The sequence below is a fragment of the Sus scrofa genome, chromosome 14, assembly GCF_000003025.6.
Source record: "Sus scrofa isolate TJ Tabasco breed Duroc chromosome 14, Sscrofa11.1, whole genome shotgun sequence".
NCBI classification, from domain to species: Eukaryota; Metazoa; Chordata; class Mammalia; order Artiodactyla; family Suidae; genus Sus; species Sus scrofa.
The window spans coordinates 109,961,029-109,975,583 of record NC_010456.5 but is presented as its reverse complement, the minus strand read 5'-3'; the positions used below and the strand labels follow the sequence as shown (position 1 = coordinate 109,975,583).

At 35.7% G+C, this 14,555-nt stretch overlaps 1 protein-coding gene and 1 long non-coding RNA gene across 5 annotated transcripts in view; one reads left to right on the top strand and one right to left on the bottom strand.

Moving 5' to 3' along the window:
• HPSE2 (heparanase 2 (inactive)) overlaps positions 1-14,555 on the top strand; it is a 704,554-nt gene that overhangs the window by 493,481 nt on the left and 196,518 nt on the right. For all 3 annotated transcript variants that reach the window (XM_021072269.1, XM_021072270.1, XM_021072271.1), the window contains exon 6: positions 1,362-1,409. In XM_021072269.1, coding sequence (XP_020927928.1) covers positions 1,362-1,409 — 48 coding nt within the window. The remainder of the gene's footprint in view (positions 1-1,361; positions 1,410-14,555) is intronic.
• LOC106508431 overlaps positions 9,096-14,555 on the bottom strand; it is a 65,145-nt gene continuing 59,685 nt past the window's right edge. For both annotated transcript variants that reach the window (XR_002338324.1, XR_002338325.1), the window contains exon 4: positions 9,096-9,204. This is a non-coding gene — a long non-coding RNA (uncharacterized LOC106508431). The remainder of the gene's footprint in view (positions 9,205-14,555) is intronic.

The following is a 14,555-nucleotide window of genomic DNA, read 5'->3' as shown; positions in this document are numbered from 1 at the left end:
GGTAGTACTGGAGAAAAAGAGGCAAAATTCGTATAAGGAAGAGCCCAGCTGTTCCCCCTCCTCATTTCCTTCTCCTCTCCTTCACCTCCCCATTTTCTTCCTCCTCCCCCTCCCCCTTCTCCCTTTCCCTCTCCTAGTTATCCCCTTCCTCTTCTTCTTCTTTTATGAACATCACTCTGCTGCTAAGCAGGAGTCCTAGTATCCTCTCTCTGTCTCTCAACCAGGACTGCAGAAATTCAGTCCTCTTCCACCGTCAGGGCAAAACAGAGCACAAGCACCCTCTCTACCCATGTATCCTCCTGGCAGGATTAGTCTGGAGCAGGGCAGGGATAGGGCATTCCAAACAAAATACTGTTCGTTCCCTTCCCAGTGGAAGAGTTCTTTGTTTATGAAATACTGATTGAAGATTGTTTCTGTCTGAGCAAAAGTTCCCTATCAGGGTCTCAGGAAAGAGAACTGAAAGTAATCGCTGAAAGAACTGACATGTTCCTTTTGATTTCCTGTGTCTGAGTGGTAACTCTCTCAAATAGAAACAATAACCATGACAGCACATGGCCACACAACCTGTGGATGGCTAAGAAAAGGAGGCAAGTCAGTCACTGAGTTATTCACAGACTTGCAATTTATGATATCCTGTGGCATCTGGGTGGCCTCAGATGTTTCCTCCTGGCCCTGGGTTTCTAGTGGAACCGCAAGGGGCATGGGAGGTGGTAAATTGCTAGCAAGGCTTCGCTGAGCCCTTTGCAGGGAAACAGGTCTGATTTCCCTTTTGAGCTGAGCACACTGGTTGGATGACACTCATTTCTCAACTTAGCTGCTCCAGAAATGATTTAATTTATCTACGTGGTGCCTAGGTTTTTCTACACTCAGACAAGTGTAGCAGCCTGTCACTAGGGGCATATTTAATAGTTTTATACTTTTATAAATAAACTGGGATTTCCCTTGTTCCCTGAGGTTTTTCACAGGCATCTAATGTGTTGTCATCTTTGAAAAAATGTTATCATTTGTTTCCTAGTGGATCTCAGGGTCCTTAGAGAATAGGAAATGGGACAGCTAAGTTTTGGTCATAGGGAAAGTAGGACCCATCAGGGATGAGATTGGGAAGACAGACATAGATATAATGCCATCTTGGGGTCTTGATTTCCAGATGGTAAAGTATGTGTGGAGAGTTGAAAATGTGGTTACCTTCACCTTCCCAACCTTTTAACTTCCAATAGCTGTGGATAGGCCAGGGTTGTAAACCCTCTCAGAAAGCATAGCTGCCCAAGGATTGGCCTGATCTTTGTCTTAGCTTATATTATTTTAACCCTGGGGGTATGGTTTATTTTAAATTGAAATATCTTTGTTCTTTATTTTCCTAGATTTATGAAGGTGGCAGGAAGCACAGTGGATGCAGTTACCTGGCAACAGTAGGTATTCACCATTTTTGCTCTTACTTATTATCAGATGCTGTGAAATAAAAGATAAGTAGTCATCACGAAGTTTATAGCTGACATTTAATAAGCTGTCTTTCATCCTCTAAGAAAAAAAGTTGAAACTAACTCCGCAGCTGTTTTTATGATACATTCTGTCTCATAGTAATATAATATGTTTTGTTATTTCCAAAAAAATTAAAAAACAAAAAAATGGTGACACATTTTGGAAAGTTCAGCTATGATGTACACTCTTAAACTAATCTGTTATCAGTGAACAGGTAAGGGAATCTGAGCATGTCACCATTTCTCCCTGAGCTTTTCTTTGAGAATAAATGTCTTTAAGACAGTAGATAGTTTTGATTACTCAGTAGATCATATGACAGTAGAAACAATTATATTAATGGCGGTGTCCTTAATTAGTGTCAAGAGAGTCATTAAAATGAAGCAAGTTAAAAAAAGAATATTATTTATGTGTGTGTGTATGAGAGAGCACAGATTCAAGAGAAGATAAACTCCAACATTCCCAGAATGAGCTTACAATGGCAAAGACTTGTTACTGTAAGATAGCTTGACTTGTAAAGATAATTATCTGATATACATATTTAAATTTTGTTTAAATCTCTTCATGGTATTTGTGCTGGAATGGTCACTGTCTCCATGTCTCATCAATTTTATACTTCTTCCTTTTTGTAAGAAATCTATCCACAGCATTTTCCTCATTATCCCTCATCTAATGTAATCCTTACAGCTCAGACATGCGCTCCCACTCTGGGCCTGCATAGCTGTCAACAGTGGTCATCTTTCTCAGTTTCTCTAACCCTGCCTGCTTAGCATGTTTACTCTTATTGCCTGTCCTTTATTTTAAGTGGGTCATAGAATCCCTTAGGATTCATGGCAGTTAATGCAAGAAAGGGAAGTGGATGAAATCTTTTTTAAGTATCCTTAAAGAATTTTTGGTTGTTGGCAATCAATAACTTTAATCATAATGGAAAATATTTTATTCTGCATTTATACTCTTTGTTTCTGTAAACAATAAATTCCAAATATTTCCAGAAATTCTTATCCTCCTTCAGTTCTGTTTATGAGCCATGGATTGAGTGGATCTGAGGATCTAGTCACTCCCTTGTGTAAAACCCCTCAGCACCTTCCCTTTGCACATAGACCAAAAGCCAAACCCTTTACTCCGGCCTATAAGACCCTTTGTGTTCAGCCTCTACTATCTTCTGATGCTCTCCTGCCCTTACTCATTCTATCCCAACACACTGGTGAGGTCTTTCCATTTGTAGATGGTTCACATGCATGTCTGCCTTAAGAATTTTGTACGTGCCATTCCTCTGCCTGGAGAACTGTTACCTTCATTTTTTTGTGTAACTGATGCCTTCTTATTTCTTAAGACTCAGTTTATATGTCGCCTCCTTCCAGAGGCCTTCCCTGATGATTCTGTCTAAAACAGATACCCTATATAATTCTCCCTCTTAGCTCTTTTTTCTATAATACTTACCATAACTTACAGTTACTATTTTTTTCATACTAGTTTTTGTAACTTGAGCGTGTTTTCTCTTTTAACATTATAGCATCTACTCAGTTCAACAAGTTCTTATTTAGGCAGTTGTTAATTTGGCATTTACTGTGGGGAAAAATAGGAACAATGATAATAATAACTATGCAGCAGGAAATTTTATGCACATTACCATATCTGATCCTCAGAACAACCAAATGAGGTCAGGACTGTTTTTATCTCTATTTTTCTACAACTAAGAGGAAGTTGAAGATTACACAGAAAGTGGCAGATTTTGAACTTGAAGTTGGGTCTTTCTCACTCTAGAGGCTTCTCTTAACTGTTACTGCTTTGGTAATAAGACAGTGATCCTTTACTGAAAATATTAAATTATAATGGGGGAATTCAAATCCTCTTCAGTGTCGTCACAAAAAGTGATCTGGATAATGTAGTATTAAGACTAAAGACAAGAATTTATAATGTTTATAGAGAGAAATAATGAGATCAGTGTACAAAAATCAGTAAGTAAAAATGTAAGACTTGTTCAATTATCATGGCCGACAAGGAGAGATCAGAGAAAGTTCTCCCTTATTCAAGCATTCTCCATAGTACAAGTGCAATGAAGTTGAGTATTTTTTTAATAAAGGAGAAATAACATCTTTGTAAATACAAGTTGTTTATTCTTTACTTTAAAAATATTGGCCGTTTCTCAAGGTAAATATCATATGTTTGTAACTACTCTAAAAATACCCCCAAAACAGGCAAGGAGTTGTGTTTCTTTTGGCTCAAGAGTCAGCACTCATTTGGGGACAACAAGTAGCACCTGGAATCTACCATTTATTCTTCACAGCCATGGTTTTCAGTAAAGTCTTGGGATAGTCATGGAACAATTCCAAGAAATCCTGGCCAGGAGGACTCAGTACAAATTAAAGCCAAGTGCCATGTTTTTCTAATCCTGAGAAATGTTAAGGTGAAAATTTCTTAATAACATAAAGGAAGTCAAGAGTCATTATCAGAAAAAAAAAAAAAAAAAGGTGCATAGAACTTGTCAACCATACATCTAACTGTAGGTAGCCAAAAGAACCAGTTAAATACTGGGGTATTGAGCTTGCAGCTTGAACAACCAGAACTCTGAGTCTGAAGTCATAAATAAATCTATATAGTCAGACTATTTTGATTGGACTTTCATGCTCTTGGATTTTCAGGACCAAGATACATGACTTGGTGATTGGCATTGCCCACCAACCCATGCAGAAAACCCAGAGTTATATGAAGTTCCAACTACAGATATGGAAGAGCAGCTTATATCAGATGTCAGTGATAAGTCTGGACAATAAATCACACACACATGAGTGATCAAAAGGCAGCAAAAACAAGAGGAAGTTATTCAATCCCTGAAACAACTGAATGGTACTGGTTAGATCCATGGTTACTTACTTAAGAATCCACGCACTGTGAGATGGCTTTAAACTTAAAAGAAATATATAGTCGTATTGGTTTGAGTGTTGGAAAAAGCAGTCAGAAGGTGGAAATCTCAGAAAGAAGGACCTATGGGACAAAATACCAAATATGAACATAAACTTCCTATCAAATCTTTGCCTGATTCCTGAAATGTGCATATTTAAGGGCGATTCCAAGGAGTCTGGTAGAAAACAACAGCTGAAAACCTGAAAAAGTTGAACAGAGATTTCAGCTGCCGTCTGTCATGTGAAGAACAGAGATTAGAATTTGAATCTCACAAAGTTAGAGAGCCTTGATAAGCACCTTGTGCTTTCTAGTGAAAAATAAAAGAGTTATGCCTCAGGAGTAAAGTCTATATCCCAGAACTAAGGATTTGCCTTAATTAGTCTAATATATAACCAGAACAGACTCACCCCAACAAAGTATAAACTGCAGCTGCCACAAGAGCAAGACGATCAACCATTCATCCAACTGCCTGCTAGTCCCAAAACCAACACACTTCTGTCTATACAGCATCCACACTTTCCAGTATACAATTTAAAAATTTCTAGATATTGAAAGAAATAGAAAAAAATTTGGCCCATGGCAAGAGAATGAGCAATAACTAGAAACCCTGAAATGACCTAGATAATAGAATTAGCTAACAAGGATTTTAAAGGAGCTGTTGCAAATATATTCAAGTAATTAAGGGGAGATGTCCATATTGAGTGAGTACATAAGGAAATATCAGCAGTATATACACCAGATGAAATTCTTAAAAAATATATAAAATGAAAGACTCACTGAATGGGCTTACTAAAAGATTGGGAACTGTAGAAGAAAGAGTGAATTTGCATACAGATAATTTGAAATTAAACAATTAAATAGCAGAGAAAAATATTGGGAATAAAATTATCAAAGGTTCGACAACCTCACTGCCAATATCAAGTAACATCCATGTAATTAGAATCCAGAGGACAAGAGAGAGAGAATGGAGCAGAAAATTTTTTGAAGAAACCAAAGCTGAACTTCTCTCAAATTTGATGAAAAATATTAACTTACAGAATCAAGAAGCTAGGGAAACCCTAAGAAGGATAAGTACAAGGAGAATCAAACCTAGGCATAATATTGAAACCATTGAGAAAAAAAAAATATGGAGAAAATTTTCAAAGTATTCAGACAAAAATGACACTTTATATAGAGAACAAGGACACAAATGATGGCCAGCTTGACATCAGAAACAATAGAGGACAGAAGACAGTGGAACTGCATCTTTAAGAAGCTAAATAAAAAAGTCAAGCCAGAATTCATTATCTAGAAAAATATTATTTTAAAATAAAAGTGAAATAAAGATGTTTTTGATAAGAGAAAGCCAGCAGACCTGTGCTACTAGAAATAATAAAAAAGTTCTTCAGACAGAAGTAACATCAGAAGGAAAGTTAGATACCAAAAAATAACAAAATGCTTTAGAAATTATAAGTTTATAGATAAATACATTTTTTTCTTAATTTGTTTTTTAAAAAAAACCTGACTCATACAAAAATATAACATTGTATTATGGGGTTTAGAACATATATAGATGTAAAAATATATGACAGTAATACCACAAAGATGATGAAGGGAGTAGGCTGTAAGTGGAGTTTTACATTGCAAGTTTTTTCAATGTGAAGTAGTACTATATTTATTCTAAAAAGACCATGAAAAGCAGGGGTTCCAACTGTATTCCTGGAAGTAAGGTTGCAGATAGAACTAAGGTTGCTGATCTGAAGTTGGGAGGTTATCATGGATTATCCAGATGGACCCAATGTAACCATTAGATTCCAAGAGGGAATCAGAAAAGAGGAGGTATAGGAAGATTTAACCATAGAAGAGGAAGTCAGAGTGATGTGATATGATGGATGTGACATGAGAAGGACTTGACCCTCTATTGTTATAGTAGAAGATGGAAGGAGGGGGTCATGAACAAAGGAATGTGGGCAGCTGCTAGAAGCTTGAAAAGTTAGGGAAATTAATTCTTCCCTTGAAGACAGCCCTCCCAACACTTTGGTTTTAATCCAGTGATATCCATGTAAATTTTTAACCTCAATAAATGTAAGATAATAGATGTGGGTTGTTTTAAGCCACTGTTTGTTATCATTGTTTAGAGCAGCAATAGAAAACTAAAACAATACCTAATAACAGAGATTCAAAATACACAAAAAACTAACAGGAAAAAAGAGGGGAAACAGACAAATCTACTATCATAGTTGGAGATTTTAAACCATCTCTTTCAGTAATTAATAGGACAACTAGATTAAAATAAAAACAGGAAGGATATAGAAGATTTAGAGAACACTATCAATCAGCTTGACCTAATTGACATTTGTAGATTGAAGTAGAACAAACATTCTTTTCCAGTGTTCATGGAACATTCACAAAGATAGACCACATATGCTCAACTGTAAAATAAATCTCAAAAAATTGAAAGGATTGAAACCATGCAGCAGAGTATTTTTTAAAATTGAAGTGTAGTTGATTTGAAATATTGTGTTAGTTTCAGGTGTACGGCAAAGTGATTCAGTCTTATATGTATATATATGCATATATAATTTATATATATAATATATATACTTCAAATTATTTTTCATTATAGATTATTATATGAGTATAGTTCCCTGTGCTCTACAGTAAATTTCTGTTGCTTACCTATTTTATATATAGTTATGTGTATCTGTTAATCCCGTACTCCTAGTTTACCCCCTCCCTTTCCCCTTTAGTAACCCTAAGTTTGTTTTCTATGTCTGTGAGTCTGTTTGTGTTCTATAAAAGTTCATTTGCATCATATTTTAGAGTCCACGTGTAAGTGGTATTGTATGGTATTTATCATTCTCTCTGACTTATTTCACTTAATATGATAATCTCTATGTCCATCCATATTGCTACAGATGGAAAATTTTCATTCTTTTTATGACTGTGGCCTACCCCACAGCCACAGCAAAGCCAGATCTGAGCTGCATCTGCAACCTATGCTGCAGCTTGCAGCAATGCTGGATCCTTAACCCACTGAGCGAGGCCAGGGATCAAACTCACATCCTCATGGACACTAGTCAGGTTCTTAACCTGCTGAGTCAAAGGATACTCAGCAAGATCAAAAAAACAAACTAATGATACACTCCACAACATGGATGAGTCTCAAAATCATTATGCTAAGTCCAAAAAAAAAAAAAAAAGCCTTATATAAAATAGCACATTTGTGTTATTCTAATTATATGATCTTCTGGAATAGATTTTGAAATTGCCTCAGTGGGTGTGGAGGCACTGATCAAGAAGGAAAGGCACAAGAGATTTTTCTAGGGTAATTGTAATTGATAAGGATTTGGGGTTACGTGGAGTACATATGCATTTGTCAAAATTCCAAATGATAACTTAAGTTTTGTGCATATCATTGTATGTAGAATTTACTTAAGATAGCCAAAAAAGATACTACAGTTAATGATTTACTGATGAAATGTTTAGGATGAAGTGTACCAAATTCTGCAGCTTACTTTGAAATGCCTCAAAACATAAAATGGATCAATGGATGGATAGAGGGATACATAGATTGAAAAGTGTGTGATGGAGCAAATATAATAAAATGTTAATTTAGAACCTAAGTGGTAAATATATATTTTTTACTATACAGTCCTTTCTACCTGTTTCTGTTTGAAATTTCTCATAATAAAATACTGGGGAAAAGTCTAAATTATTGTGCCTAAATAAATATTGTGTATTGTTAAATAATATATAGTGAAAATATTTATGAAAAATATAATAATTGGGAAAGTGCTTTTAAGTGAATAGAGTAAAATATAAAATATACAATCATACCTCAATAATATAAAAATATACATAAACTCAAAGAAAAGGCACTGATATAATAGGTTAATAATAGTGTTAATCTTTAGATGTAGGGATTATAGGGGTGCTTTTATGCTCATTTTTACTTTTCTGTAGTTTCCATTTCTTCTGTAATAAGCATATATTGCATTTTTGTTTATAATAGAAAACATGAGTACCCAGCTCCACCCTTCCCATGCCCAATTCCCCCTCTATAGAAGCAATCAACACAATTTTAGCCACTTCTGATATTTGTTTCCATATTTTTTCTTTATTTTATTTTTTGGCCACATCTGAGGCATGCCGAAGTTCCTGGGTGAGGGATCGAACCAAGCCACAGCAGTTATATCAGATCCTTAACCACTAGGCCAACTCCTGTTTCCATATTTCTAAAAAACAGTCTGATGCTATTTTTTAGAATTTTTCCCATTCAAATGTTACTTGTTAATTTCCAACTATGGAAGAGAGAATTTAGCTCTCACACCTCCCTAACTTCTTATACACTGAAATATGCCTTTCCCCATCCACTAATATTTTGTATCTTAAGTATTAGTTAAATCAGAATTCAGTGCTCACATTTTTATTACTAGTAAATATGACTCGCAGAAGAGAATGTATGTGCAGTGATTACATTTCTTTCTTCCACAACGTTTTTTTCCCCTGCAGTTAATAACTCTTTTTTTCATTTTCCTAGTTTCCTATTGACCTTTCTCTAAGTCATCCCTAAACTCTGTACCAGAGGGGTAAATCTCTCTCTGTGCAAACACCCCAGGTAGCCATCAGTTTCATCTTGTCCTTGGAGATGTTCTCCTGGAGCAGTCTGTCCTCTGGTCCCATCTGGACTAGTTGATCTCCGTGTTTCCTGCACAGCTGTTGTCCTGGGATCTCCCTTCACCATCATCCTAGGGATTCCTTTTGACTCTTATTTGTTGGATCCATGCCTTTTTTTGAGGTTTACTCCCTCATTTTGGTGGAACATTTTTTTCCAAGAACTTCCTGAGAAAAGATAAATGGGAAGTAAACATGTTGAGACCTTGTATTAGAGTTTGATTTATATTTTGGATGCATAAAGATTTCCCTTGGATTTTGATGCTTTGGCTCCATTTTATTCTAGCTTTCCTTGTAAGTATTGAGAAATCTGTTGCCTTTTTAATTTCCAGACCTTTTGTTTGCCCTGTTTTTTTCCTCTCTTAGTGCTTTTAAGATGTTCTTTTTGTCCTCTTTTGGTGATCTTTTGTGATCTTTTGTGTGACTCTCTTTGTAGCCTGTTTTCTAGGTATGTGATGGCCCTTCTCAATCTGAAATTTATGCCCTTAGTTTAGGGAAATTTCTGAATTTCTTTCTCTGATGATTTTCTTCTTTTATTTTTTTGTACTCTCTCTCTCTCTCTCTCTCCTTCTCTAGTGCATCCACTAGTCAGATATCAAAACTCCTCAAAAGATAATCTAATTAATATATATTTTCCTCTCTGTTTTTTGTTTGTTTGTTTTCTGATAAATCTCCTCAATCATCTAAATTTTCTGTTGAAATTTTCATTTCAGTTATCATATATCTGATTTCCAAATGCTATTTTTATTCCTCAAAAGTTTCTTTTTATGGTTTCTTAAAACTTTTTTCTTTGTTTCTAGATGCAATATCTTTTTTTTCCTCTCTGAATATATCAGTTTTGGTTGTTTATTTTGTTTCTTTTTTCTTTTTGCTCCCTCTCTCCTTCCCTCCTTTTTCCTTCCCTTTTTCCTTCCTCCCCCTTCCTTTTTTCCTTCCTTCCTCCTTCCCACCTTTCTTTCCCTTTATTTCTTTTCTTTCTCTCTCTCTCTGTCTTTCTTTTGTGCACTGAGCATTTTTTCTCTGTGTTCTTCCTTCCTCCACCATTCCTTTTTTTTCTTTCATATTAAAATTTTTCATCGAATGTCAAGTGCTTAGTCCTTAGATCTGTATTCCTATTTATGAGAGGCATGAAATGCTAACTGGACATTTCTTCTCAATGAGTAAAAAGTCTATGTAGGGTGATCTGCCTGAGTTATTACATAAGGGGACTCCTAACTGTCCATATCTGTTGGTCTTTTACACAATTTAGTTTTTCCAGAGCAGAATTCTTTCTTCTGCCAACTTGGAAGTATGAATCTGCTAGCATCCTTAAATCTAAAAAAGGAGCTGGATATCTCATTGTTTACTATATAGCCTTTTGCTTAATCCTCTTGTTTTTAGTATGGTTGCCCCAACCTCAACTGTGTTTGGTGGCCCTGATTCTAGCTCAACTTCCAGTGCTCTGCTTTCTTGGAAATGGGGCAGTTTCTCAACTATGTAGGGCAGTGGGTTATGTTTGTAGATAATCACTGTATTATAATTAAAACAGAAAATTTTAAATTCTTATTTTAAAATAATAAATTCATTAAATTTTACCACAAACAGTGAATTTTTATAAAATAACGATATTTTCCAAAAAATGCAAAAAAGTTACTGAGAAGAATGGCATTATTTTATATTCTTGAAAAGCTCGTTAATACCCAGCTTAATTGAAGATATGTGGATTTTTTAAATTTAAAAAAAATTTTTATTATAGTTGAGTTATAATGTTCTGTCCATTTCTGCTGTATGGCAAAGTGACTCAGTTATACATATATATATACGTGTGTGTATATATATATATGTGTGTGTGTGTGTGTGTATATATATATATATACGTGTGTGTGTATATATATATACACACACACACATATACATTCTTTTTTCTTTTTTTATGGCCACAGCTGCAGCATATGGAAGTTCCTAGGCCAGGGATGAATGGGAGCAGCAGCTGCAGCAACACCGGGTCCTTTAACCCATTTTATGGGTCAGGAATCAAACCCATGCCTTCCCAGTGATCTGAGCCACTGCAGTCAGATTCTTAATCCACTGTGCCACTGCAGGAAGGCCATGTGGATTCTTATATCTTCTATGTTGTATGACAATATGTTGTTTTGCTTTAAGAACAGGAAGAAAATTTGCCCTTACAGAGATATGGAGCTAAAAAAGAGAGTATTTTAATAGCCTTTTCCAGATTATTGTGGTAATTCTTCTCAGATACTACACTGAAGTACAACAAATGATAGTTTCTTAAAAGTTAGTTGCAGTGTGGACTCTGAAGCCATGTCAATGAACTTTTAATATTCTGATGCATTATATTCAATTGATTTTGCATTTTGAATATATCTTTTACTCATGCACGATTTTAACATCATGCATTGATCATTTGGAAAATTTTGTTTTATTGAGTTGTGTGTTACACAAATCTTCCAAATGTTAACACATTTTATTATGAAACATCAAAAAAGCACATTATTAGTATCACTCCTAACCTAATCAGAGAAGCCTTTACATTTGAGAAGGTCACAAGCTCATGGTGGCAGATAGAAATATTCTAAAATTTTAATTTTTGCTTAGTAGTTCACAGTTTATAATCAGCAACAAGCTTATCCGTTGTTTTCCTTGAAGTGACAGACTTATATTTGAGAAAAATGTCTTCCAGATACCCAAGTCTGAAAACCATAATTTTTCTGTCAGTCACCCTTTCAAATAAAATTTTTGTTTTATGAAAAAAATGGCCATTCAGTTTTCAAGTCAAACAATCATATAGGTGTTCATCCTGAGACAACCACTATCATACTTTGCCTGGAGATGAAATCTTTTATATATAGCTCTCATTTAGTCATATGGAATGTTTTAAAAATGTGTACTTGGAGGTTAAAATTTAATAAAATTTATAATTTTAATACCTTATAAAGGGAATTATTAAAGTGAAACTAATTTTTTGTTTTATTGTAAGTATATGATGATGATCACCAGCAGGTTCATGTTTCTGCCTTGATTTGTGTTAAGCTGCCAGCTCTTTTGCCCATTGTTACTTTTGTACCATCAGTCCAAAGGTCAAATTGTTTTTCCAGTGCAAACCATGAGAGCCATATAAATTATTTACACTTTATATATTTCATCACTATTTGTATTTAGTGCCAAGCATTTGTGTTTAGTGCCAATACACGTAAAAGAAGATCTTTATTAATGACTAGTTAGTATTGGTAATGGATGGATACATGAAAAAAGCTATATCTGTAGATTTATCCAGTTGTTAATACCATGAGATATTAACTTTGTCTTCATCTTTGCAGCTAAATCTTTAATTAACAAGTTACAGGAATTCCCTTTGTGGCTCAGTGGTTTAAAAACCCAACTAAGATCCATGAGGATGCGGGTTCAATCCCTGGCCTCGCTCAGTGGGTTAAGGATCTAGTGTTGCCCTGAGCTGTGGTGTAGGTTGTAAATGCAGCTTGGATCCTGCGTTGCTGTGAGTGCGGGCCTAAAGAAGCAAAAACAAAAAACAAAAAACAAAAAACCCAGAAACCATTGTTGTATTGTTGAGAAATAGCCTTAGGGTGATTTCTCTTACTTTTACTGACTCCATCCAACATGAGTTCAACAATGTCAAATGTACAAGCCTCTATCAGTTTCTCAATTACTTTGTCACCTTTCCAACTGATACAGTATGACATACCTACCCTTTAAGATGCTTTTCTAAATTTAAAATTATTTTGAAGATTTTTCTAGATTTCAAACTTAGAAAGTCTTCATAATAATTTTAAAGTGTTATTGCAAAAGAAGATAACAAAATGTTCTTACTTTCATGGAGGCATAAGAAAAACATTAGAATTTCAAAATAACTTGGAGTTCCCGTCGTGGCGCAGTGGTTAACAAATCTGACTAGGAACCATGAGGTTGCAGGTTTGATCCCTGCCCTTGCTCAGTGGGTTAACGATCTGGCGTTGCCGTGAGCTGTGCTGTAGGTTGCAGACGCGGCTCGGATCCTGCGTTGCTGTGGCTCTGGCGTAGGCTGGCAGCTACAGCTCCGATTCGACCCCTAGCCTGGGAACCTCCATATGCCGCAGGAGCGGCCCAAAGAAATGGCAAAAAGACAAAAACAAAAAAAAAAAAAAATAACTTATTGGATGATTATAAGGTTACACACATCATAGGAGGTATAATACAAACTAGCATTTAAGAACACAGTTCAAGTATTTATAACAAACTGAGTTAACCTTTGAAAGCATGCATATTTATACTGAAAACCATACCTTGAAAAAGTCTAGAAAACAAGAATATACAAGCATACATTCCGTTAGTTGTCTGAGCAATGACATTGTCACATGTTATATAAACTCTGGAAAACCCAACTGTACACTTATGAGAAAAATGAGAGTGAATATGACAAATAATTGTCTTAGTGTTATTATGAAGATAGCTTTGATCTCGTGGACTCCAAGGATCTTGGGGACTCCCAGGAGTCCCTGGACCAAACTCTAATAACCACTGATGCAGAGCAAGGATAGGCATCTGGGGGTCTAGTTTTTTCTTAGTTCTGTGGTTTCGGCCCTCCATCTCCCACATTCTCAAAGGTACCTGGTGCTTCCATCTCCTGAGGCTTTCTGGGGTTCCACATCAAGAAGCAGCCTTCTTTTAGGTTTCCCTAAAGAATTCACAGGTGTAGAATTCCACCTCCTATGGTAAGCTAAGTCCATTATCACTCTTCCTTCTGTCCTCTAAGATCAACATTTTTATTACGGTGTTTTCCTTCCTATTCTCTTATTAGACTTTCTAGGTATGCCTTTTTTTGTGTGTGTGTGTGTGTCCCGTTACTATTGTTTTAGTGGGGTTTTGGGAGGGAGCTTCATAAATACCTGTTTTTAAACCACCATATTTAGCCTGAAATCCTGCTATCTGCTAACTGCTTTTTTGTTCCTCTTGGATTATTTTTAATAAGATGAAATTTAAAAATTTAATTTAAAAAATGAAATCATCATTAATATTTCTCATGTTAGTCAAACCCAGGTATTCTTAAATGCCTGGGCCTCACCAGAGACCAACAGAATAAAAACCTATGGCTGTGTAGCCCAGACCAGTAATTTGAAGAAGTTCTTTAGCTGATTCTGGTATTTAGTAAGGATTGAGAAGTACTACCCTGGAGCCTTCTGACTTAGCATCAGTAGTCTCTGGGCACTTAAACTCCAGAGCACACTCAACATACAGCTTTTGGACCACCACCAGTAGCAACAACATCACCTGGGAGCAAGCTATAAATGCAAATTCTCAAGTCTCATCCCATGCCCACCAAATCAGGACTCAACAATCTGTGGTCTAACACACCCTCCAGGTGATTCTGACATGATCTAAAACTTGTGAACCACAATCATGGAAGATGGTTGCCAGATTTCTAAGAATACATTCATCACTGAATTTTTTGGCATAAGCCTTTCTTCAATAGCTTCTCTCTGCCATGTGAATGGGAGAAAAGATATAAGAAAAATTGTCCTGGGAAT